Genomic DNA, 10,962 nt, shown 5'->3' with positions numbered 1-10,962 from the left:
CCATTCTGATTTCTTCCATCGTTGGTGGAGTGACATTTATATGTAGGTCTGTGTGTCCTGCTTCGCTACCTTTTGGGTTCAATGGAGGTGCTCTTTCAGATAAAATATCTTCCTCTACCTTGTTGACTAGAAATGGGTATGTTTGAATTGTTTTTTTCAGTCTGATGGACCCTTCCATGAATGAAAATTTCTAAATTTGAGGGCCTAAAATACATAACCAAAGTTTAGTTTCGTTTACTTCTGTTACTCCTGTGATAAGCACAGACGGCCGACCACGATTCTCCAAACGTCTCTGTCATGAGCTTTCCTTTACTATTCTCATTCAACAGGTGTATGCCTCCGATTCCCGGTGCATTGTGTTCTTTGGTTTTCCTCTGTTTTGAGGATTACAAGTTAAGGCTCAGTTTGTGATGCATTTTGATGATTCATATAAGGTGTGACCTATCGATCTCCTCCATCTTTTCATAATTTCCTTTTCAGCTGGAACCTGATCTGTTCTCTGTCAAAGTAGGTTGTTGCTGGTTGTATCCACATAACGGATCTAGAATATATTGTGTAGATAATTGTTTATAAATAAGGAAAAGAGAATTCAACGAAGAAAATTTTCTTTTCGACGAAATCATTTACTTAAGCTGTACATTCGTATATATAGTGATATGGAAAATATATGTCTACAGGAGGCTAGGAAAGATTGCATTATAAATTGATTCGACAATAAATAACAAGTGAGGTGACGTACTAATCAAGGGGTAAGGAAGAAAATAATTTATGGGTCAGATAATAGTTCAATTGACAGATATGAAGAAAAGCGACAAACACAAAGGTCATAATAATAATAATCTGAGTAATAATCAAGAAAACTTGTATAAGGTAATAATAATAACTGATTAGAGTTTAAATGTAAAATAGTAATTTAAAAAAACAAAAAACCGATAATAATCAGATAAAACTGCAGAAAAAAACAAAACAAAAAACGTACCCAATGAGGGAATTAAGGCCAAGGAAGGGTAAGAGGTTGGACAAACCGTTTCTGCACGCAAAGTTCAGGCTTGCATTCATGGATTGCCAATGCCTCAGCAGTGCATAAAATATTGATTCGACCTCCCTTTGATCCGGTTCCTTTAACTCTATAGATTATTTTAAAAGACGTGTCTTTTGGAGCAATGTGTCCACACTTGATCAAATGCTCTTGTATCGAACTGGTTATCTTTTTACATTCACCTCTTAGGAGCCAAGCTGGATAGTGTTCAGAGATACGTTTGGAAAGCAATCGGTTTGTGCGGCCTATGTAACGTGCTCCACATGAGCAAGTGAATTTATAAATACACATCGATGTGGCCCAAAGCGAAAGTTTATCCTTAACACACCCCCGAATGGTAGGCCGGCTAGAGAAAACGATTCGAAGCTTGGCTGTGTATAAAGTTTTATTCAACGTTTTTGAAATCCGTTTATTCAGGATTTCAGCAGCCGTGTCTCCCTTGAATTCCATATTCATAAACAAGGTTTTCTTCTGCACTTACATTTGTTATTTATTGTCGAATCAATTTATAATGCAATCTTTCCTAGCCTCCTGTAGACATATATTTTCCATATAACTATATATACGAATGCACAGCTTAAGTAAATGATTTCGTCGAAAAGAAAATTTTCTTTGCTGAATTCTCTTTTTCTTATTCAGTGACATTATGAGTTATTTTTGTTTATAAATACTTGTATTTTTATGTTTGTTATAGTAGCTCTCCAAGTTTCAGCTCCATGCAGTTGATGACAGTTGTTATGAGTTTCAGATATTATTCAATTTCAGAGATGCTTTCATTACCTTGCTATATGTGTATATTTATATTTCTTCTTTGTTAAATCATCAGTCAGGATTGACGAAGTAGTAAAAAGCTTTGAGGATTTGTCAAAACAGAACGGTAACAAATTAAGATACATTGAAGAATCCCCAAAACAAAGTGGAATTTTTCTGGTTATATGTGATCAGTAGTTTTTCTAAGATGGCAGCACATCATAATATTCTACAAACTTTCTAATAAATAATAACTTGTCACTGCTTTGAAAACCAGATTGCGCGATAATTCAGACAATAGTAAATGTGAGGCTACGTTGTTCGGTTTAGGTTAGCGATGCAGGAAATGCGTAGTTGTTGTCATTTTTAAACTTTACTGATACAAAGCTTCTACATGTAAGTAAGTAATCAACTTGTTGAATCTGAAATCTTAAAAGTTATTTGATGATCTGAATAGATATATCAACTTTTGATCAATTATTACTAATTATCAAATATGTCTTGATGTTACATCAGTATTTGACGGTCTATGAAACAGATTTTATGCAATTTCAACAAATCAATAGCCCAATGATAATGAAAAACCAAATAGACTACAAACTGTGAGATGATTTTTTCTGAAGAAAAATATAGAAATGGTACTTATATTTACATAACTAGTGGATTACAACAACATTAAGATGATTTTTGAATTTAATATGTTTCTACCAGAAAGTCCGGTTAGGAAATACTAACCATTGATTAACTCTCAACAACCACAGTAATAATAATCATAATAACAACACACAAGTTATGAATGTTGGGATGATCCTGCAAATTTCTCGCAATCGACATGACAAGCTCATGAAACATTAAGGAGCATTTTATCCAATCAGCGTTTGATTAAAAGTTTTGTTAGTAACAGCGAAAATGAAAAGTCACATGTAGAGATTCTGATTGGCTGATTAATACACTGCTACTATGTTTAGCAGTATTCTAGAATTTTCAGTAAAACCCGAGGACTCTTAAATTACTATAAAAACCCTATATTTCCTGTACATAAACGAAACTTTGGAGTAAAGTGCTTCCAGCATATTTGTGCCTTTTCTCTCGTGTTCAAGTCGCTGTGTAGGTCTAGCTTGGGGGTTACGAAATTAGCTTAGAATCCGAATATAGCGTTCAATCAACATGACGTATCAATGAACAACAATCCAATCATGAATAGATAAAAGTATTAACATTAATCCATTAGGATAACTGCAAGTCAAATTCTTTTGAAGTTAATAATATATAAAAAGAAATACTACTAAATATATAAATCTGAATGAATATGAAAATTTATACGGTGACTTGTCTATAATAATTTATCATGATTTTAATTTGCAATTCATTGAATCACAATATAGTTTAACATTGATTATAATAGCTGGAATACTGCTGATTGTTATTAGACGTCTTTTTACAACAGTATAATTTATTGACGTCAAACCTCCGACAGGATTTCGAATCAAGTTCACCTTAAAGATAAAAAAGAAATAAGTATATATATATTAACTAATTCAATTACACAACGATGAATTTCATTCAATAGTATTAAATTATGAAATATTGGAAATTTTTTTCTTTTATCACACGATTTGATAGAACCAAAAGGAACATAACCAAGATTAAGCATTTGTTAAGGGGTTTTTGGATTTATAAGCTTTTGAAATTAGGAGAGAGATTATACAAAGTACTAGTGAACAGTTTAATGTATATTAGTTCGAGATTATCAACAACCGTTAAGTAATATTTATTATAATCTTAGCAAACTATATTTGAACAGTAAAACAATAGAATTCCCTTTAAGAAATAAATAATTTATCTTTAAATATCATAAATGAAAATTTCTTAGGATGAACGGATGTTTGAAATATCTTTCAAATGAAAAAATTTAGTGCAGTATACAAAAAAAACAAAACAAAACGCATATTATAAGATTAATATTTATCATCAATGAATATAGTGAGTGTTATATCTTGAACTTAGATTCTTAGTATGTCGCGTGATACTTGAGCACTAGAACGCTAGAATCTTCTCAAGTCTCAAAATCAGAAGACAAGTAGAAGGAATGTTATTCCAAACAGTATCGATCATGGTACAAAACTGTCAGGTATTTATAGGTTTTAGTAGAAACAAAATCATCATTATAGTTATCCAATCCGCACACAGGGAGTTATCAGCATTATACAATGGGGAAGCTACACGTAGTGATTCTAGAATATTCTTCCAAAAGCTGATTGGATGGAATATGTCCGGCTCCTTCTGGGCTTCTTAGAGCTTCCTCAACTTCACCTGTGGACCATCCTCACAGTGAGAAAATATTTTCACATCTATATTTAATGTTTCATGATTGAACATTGTAGACTATGAGTAGTCAATCTATTATATTTGAACTGAAAAGCACTGCCGAAATAAGTATCATTCAAATGTTAAGATTTTTTCAAGTAAATGCAAAAGTAATATCTAGTTTTGAGTTAAGAAAGTAGGATGAAATTGAGTTATCCCATGATGGAACAAATAACATATCATTTAGCGAAGTGATTGAAGTTGTGATTACAAAGTTTGTCAAAACATTGAATCCACACACCGATGGATTACAATTTCACAAACAGAAAACACTATATTCACCAAATTAAAATCACTAGCTATGCTAATGAAAAAAATACAAAATATGTGTTTTTAACAAATAACTCAAAAAGTGCCTGGCTTATTAGAGATTGACAAATTGATAAAACTTAAAGATATTGACTATAGTCTTCATTATCAATAAATGAAGGTCAATCACATAGACAGTTTGTTTTAAATACTGAACTTCAACAGTATTATTTGTTCTACTAAGATATATATAGAAAGAAATACGAAACAAATGAAAAGTATTTTTTTAACTCTCCCATCTTTATATTAAAAGGATATTTTATACTCAGGTCCTATAAAAGTTCGAGGACTATGTAGGAATAAAATAGACTTTATTTTCAGGCTATTTAGTATGCTGGAAATCAATAAATAGAGATTCTGGGTAACAAACATGCATTCAACCTTTATTTTTCTATATGGTCTGATAATTTTTAAAACGATGGTGACAAATAACAGCTCAGTTCAACGTTTTTCATGTTGCGTTTTCTGACATGAATTTTCATCACTGAAACACACTGTCGTTTTGGATATCATCAGTCCTGACTTCATAACGTTGTCGTGTTAATTGTTGAATAAAATAAATTTCGACGAATTTCAATTTTTTTTGTGATAATTCAGGTAATTCTTTCTGTATATGGTGGGACAATCTGATTTTGAGGTACTGGAAGTGATTTCGTGACTGTAGATTTATATCAATTAGCTTCTTATCTACTTTAAATATTTTCCAGGTATGTAGTAATATCCCTTCAACGTCGCTGGTTTTCGGGTTCTTCGTTGTTTGAAAGACTGATAAAAGGAGAAGCGATAAGCGTTAGAAGGAAATTCAACGTTTTTTCACTTCTCTGTCAATCTTATTTGACTCAAAATTTATGGAATTAGAAGATAATGGCAGAATAAGGATATGTTGATTGTATTTGCAAAATAATTAATTTTTAACAACTTACAACATCAGGATTATAGTAGGTCTTAACGTCTCGTTTATGGTGATCTTCTTGATGAATATGACGGAAAGCTTTTAGTCCCATGGTAACATTAATCGGCGTTACAATCTAATAAGTTGGATGAAAAAAATCATGAAATGTAAACTTTTTGAAAAACCTTAGCATACTTGGAGTGCGGAATCCAGGATGCACGTTTCATTCTATTTGGGATACACCAACTAAATGTAATTGTACCCCGACATTAGTGTTAACATCGACACTTGAACCTAGTGCCTATTGCTTTAAAATTCAGCTAATTGTAAACCGTGCTGACGAGTCCCAAATAAGACGAAACACGCATCTTGGATTTCATTGCTAGTCAGAATGTGGATGTGCTGTAACTTGTAATAAATATGGTATATCAAAGAATCTGCTGAAGATAAATATATGCCAATTAATTATTACTTAGTTCTGAACATAAACAAGGAAATAATGTAAACTCTTGAGAATTTGAATCGTTATTATACTTTTACAGTTATAATGCGAATAATCGAACTCAGTAATTAAATATTTGTTTTTATATTATGCACTAGGTCATACACTTGGGGTGGTCAAGGACAGTAATAGAAAAGAAATGTGAATATGATAGCTGGGAGTTGACATCAGTTAGAGTGACCCACAAAAAATAATTTCGTAACAAATAAAACTTTATTTTAAATGCATCACCATCAAAAACTCGATCCAAGCTCACTGAGATCAACCAAATTTATAAATTTTCCAACACAATCTTTATTCGTCAAACATTTAGTCTTTATTTTGGATTTGAAGTAAACCACAAAATATATCTGTTGCATCACAAGTTTGAGGTAAAGTAAGGACATTTATTACTGGGTCATCAATTTTCAATTTAAAAAGTTTATGAGAAACAATAAAAACGTAGTTTGTATACACATTTTCTTCAATCGAAACTCTTAAGAGTTTTACATCTAAACAACCTGATAGTGACGATCTACAAAAGATCCATAACTGATTAGTAATGTAAGAAAACCTAATGAAGTGGAAACATACGTACAATCTACCAGTACTATGGATCAGTATCATCTGTGAATCCCAATGATAGGCAACTATTTAGTTAAATAAAAACGTTTGCAAAAAAAGACATAAACAAAGTGGTATGTTTAATGGGATTATATTTGAAGGCCAACAGGGAATTCTGGAATAAAGCATTTAGAGTCTTAAGTGTTGTTAGGGGTTTGCATACACTGATAAAGAATATATATTCTTATGGCACCAACAATGAAAAAAATAGCTCCACCTGCAGTTCTTCTAGAGCTACTACCGGTCCAGATGGCGGGTAGAGGAAGATTGAGCGTGCGGACGGAAACCTCATTAAAAAGACACTAACCAGGAAAAACAGTTACGATTACCCAAACTCTGACCTCCGAGTTGAAAGAACTTCATTCTGAAGAATTATGACACCTCATGGTGAAAGCTGAGATTCTTCAGAAATCACGAGGTCGATGTTCCGCCTAACAATCACAGCAACAGTTAATATAGGTACACGGAATATCGGACAATATGGGAGACTGTGGAGACCAATCAAATAAAGTCGGAAATGAGGAGATACAACATGGAGGTGCTCGGAATAAGTGAAACGCATGGGACCCTAGCTGGACAGAGAAAGTTAGACTAGGAAGAGATGCTGTCCTACTCTGATCACGAGTAAGAAAATGCCCTGCACACACAGACAGTGGCACTGATGCTGTGGAAAGAAGCACGGAAAGCACTTATAGGATGGGAATCTCATGAATTTAACATCATCAAAGCATCATTGAAGGCGAAGTAGGGGATTATAATGAATGTTAATCAGTACTATGCACCCATCAATCCTAACAATGAAGACAATGAAGATCAGTTCTACGAGAGGCTGAAAACCATCATAGCGAAGTGCCTCAGGAAGATCCTAACCATCCCGATGGGAGATATGGACCTCGATGCCGAAATGGACAACAGTGCGGATCAGGATATCTTGGGAGAACATAGAGTGACTGAGAGAAGGGAAGGAGAATGGTCACAGGCTCGCAAACTTATGTGCATTCAACAAGACGGTTATGGGTGGCACAATACTCACACACGGACGCAGAAACAACGATATATTGGTCTCACCGGATCACACTACACAGAACCAGATCGATCATATTTGCATCACTAAATAATTCAGAAGGTCAATGGAAGTAGTGAGAACCAGGAGATGAACTGACGCAGCTTCAGATCACCACTAGCTGATGGTTGTCAAGATAAAACTGAAGCTGAAGGAACACTGGACAACTGGGGAAACAGCATTACAAAGGTTCGATACAGCCTGCCTTCGACACACTAACAAACTCAACCAATTCAAAATAGCTCACAACAACAGGTTCCAAGCTCTACAGAATCTACTGAAAGAGGAAACTACGATGAGGGACAACTGGAAAGGGATCAAACAAGCACTAACTCCAACGTGTCAGGACGTTCTTGACCGCAACGAGCATCACCATAAGAAAAGCATCTCTATCGAAACCCTGGACAACATTCAAGAAAGGAAGAACAAGAAGACAGCAATCAACAACAGCCGAACACGAGCAGAGAAAGCCAAGGCGCAGACAGGATACACAGAAGCAAACAAGCAAGTGAATAAGAGCATTAGAGTTGACAAATGGAAATACGTGAAAGACCTAGCAACGATAATGGATTAAGCTGTGAGTGAAGGAGGCATCCAAGAACTATACGAAACAACGAAGAAACTGGTGAGGAAGTATGGCAAGCCAGAAAGACCGGTCAAGGACAAAGGAAGAAGGCCAATCACTGAAATTCAGGAACAGAGTAACATATGGGTGGAACACTTCGAAGAACACTTAGATAGACCACCTCCATTGCATCCAACAGGTAGCCAAGCAGCACACACAAACCTTCCTATAGATGTCACTCTACCAACGATAGAAGAAATCAGAATGACCATCAGACAAATGAAGAATATAAAAGCAGCTGGACATGATAACATAGAAGCCGAAGCACTGAAGTCAGACTCAGAAGCAACTGCAAACATGCTTCACACTCTATTGGGGAAGATTTGGGAGGAGGGAAAAGTGCCGACAGACTGGGAAGAAGAATATCTTATCAAGATACTAAAGAAAGAAGATCTCAGCAAGTGTGAGAACCACAGAGACATCACACTACTATCTGATATGAAGAGCTAATCAGAAGTACTTTAATGATAAGAATAATCGATGGCAATCAGAAGTGACCTAACGGGTAAATGAGTTTCATTGGCTATGAAATGGATCGATTTTTTAAGGATTAGAATGCTATATATATATGCATTTTATTCAGTAACGTAATATACTTTTTCGCTCAAGTATTCAGTTGGAAGGTTAGCACGTAGCAAAACATGCGTCAGTACCAGAATTCGGACACCGCTCGTCACAAAACCATCAGCACTGGGAAGTGTTGAACATTGCTGTTGAACCGGATGAAAGATTTAGTAGACGCTAAACGTTGAGGATTGGTCGAGCACAGACCAAATCGCGACACTACGGATCACTGTTAAGCAATCAATTGAATGAAATTCATCACTATAGGTCGAATTCATTGACTATGAGAAAGCGCTTGTAAGTGTAAATAGGAAAACCTTATGGAACCTTCTTCGACACTATGGTGTAACTGTGAAAACTGCCGACATCATCCGGAATCCATATGATGGACTACACTGTTAAGTCGTGCATGGAGGTCCGCTGGATTCTAACTGAAGACTGGTGTCATTAAATTATTTGTTCTGAAAGGAACTTTCTAATAGACTAATAAACGTTAAACCCTAATAAAATATTGTACCAATTAGTTTGTTGACTAATCTACAAAGGTGAATTTGCTAAGACTAACTGAAAACAAAAACAAAAGTAAAAGAACTATTTTATTTTAACCAGGAAAGAAATTCATGTATGAATTAATATCAATAAAAACTCTTTATTATTATTACCTTAAATCCTTTCAATTTTAAACGTATCTGAAATTCATCATCTTCTCGTCCCCATCCCCAAAATGAGTTTGACATACCACCAACTAAAGTGTATTGAGTTCTTTTAATGATTAAAACACCACCGGCATATTCTTTAAAATAATAATAACGTGGATGAAGATAAAATGGAATAAGATGAATCGGTCCCAATTCTGATGGCATATTATATTTTAATGCTGGATCTTCAGGTAGTAAGTCAACATCATGTAAAGCCAAATATTTCGTAAAAGGAAGTTTTAAACATTGTGAAGATAGTTGATACAATGAATTTTTTTGAGTAATACTTTCAACAATAATTCCATTAACTTCAGCTTCAAGTGATTCAAGTGCTCCTACGTTTAACAAAGCTCCTCTATTAAACCTGAAATAAATGATTAAGACTGTTTATAGAACTATATCTTATATGGTCTTGCTAGCATATATAATATATACCAGTCACAATGAACGTTGAGCCCGAAAAAAAATGTGTAGTATTCCAAGTTAGCAAATAACAGTACGAAAGTATGAAGTTAACAAGATGAATAGTAAAAAAATCAAAGTAATGTGGTAGCAATGATAATGAGTAAGAATGAACATTGAGAATATGTTACAAAACATAGAGTGAAAGCATACTTACTTACGCCAGTTACCCCTCATGGAGGAGCATGGGCCACCCACCAGCATTCTACATTCAACTCTGTCCTGAGAAATCATTTATAGTTGTTTCCAGTTCCATAAGGACCTCCTATCCACTGAGTGAAAAGGTATGTATAAATTCATATTGAATCTGAAGACTTGGAGAATGCATAAGCACCACTGCGGACGATTCTGATTAATGTCACTAACTATTCACTGAGATTATCATATAGATCCAAACTAAGGAGTTCGCATTTAGCTACATGGCTTAAATAAACAGTAAATGAATTCATGGACTGGTGCCACGCCTTAGCGTAGCCGCAACTAACTTTAATTCAACCCACCTTCACACCAACAAACGTTTCCCGTATAGATAGGAAGTGGTTAGGCATATGCAACATATGTCCTGCCCTTATTACAGATTTTTCATTTTCACCAAGTATCCTATGCCTAAGCTGAATATTGACAACTCGTTCGTTCTATAATACGCGAGAGATGTTTCGACATATATATAACAAATATTCATATATTATTTAGACTAAAGATATTTCGAAATTCAGCTCACCGAAGATCATCCACTTGATTAATTATAAAAAATGTATGACGAACGTTTTGATTATTGAGGAAGTTGTTTAAATGAGGTATGAATTCTTGCAATTCAGTGAAACGGTCTCTAAACGGTACTAAAACTGCCATACGATTAATAGTAGGATCTCCTTCAGAGTGATCAAATATTGGACAAGTTTGACTATCAGCTGGGCCCCATTGCCAATCAGATATCCTTATTATTACATCACTGACGATATAATGATTACTAAAATATAGATATGCCGCACAAAAACATAGTGCTATAAAAATGGATGTTTTCCCTCTATATTTTCGACAGTGAAACTGAAATAAAAACAAAAAAAGTAATCTGAATGATTGGCAAA

At 34.4% G+C, this 10,962-nt stretch overlaps 1 protein-coding gene across 1 annotated transcript; it reads right to left on the bottom strand.

Moving 5' to 3' along the window:
* Positions 1-3,135: 3,135 nt before the first annotated feature.
* Smp_210290 (putative beta-1,4-galactosyltransferase) lies at positions 3,136-10,726 on the bottom strand (the record flags this gene model as incomplete). Its single annotated transcript, XM_018797140.1, has 4 exons — positions 3,136-3,285; positions 5,389-5,493; positions 9,377-9,776; positions 10,596-10,726. 4 exons carry the CDS (start codon positions 10,724-10,726, stop codon positions 3,136-3,138), a joined length of 786 nt encoding a protein of 261 aa, XP_018652212.1.
* Between the last annotated feature and the right edge of the window lie 236 nt (positions 10,727-10,962).

This window comes from Schistosoma mansoni, chromosome 4 (genome assembly GCF_000237925.1).
Source record: "Schistosoma mansoni strain Puerto Rico chromosome 4, complete genome".
Taxonomy (NCBI): Eukaryota; Metazoa; Platyhelminthes; class Trematoda; order Strigeidida; family Schistosomatidae; genus Schistosoma; species Schistosoma mansoni.
The sequence above is the reverse complement of the archived record's forward strand: the minus strand, read 5'-3'. Positions and strand labels throughout refer to the sequence as shown.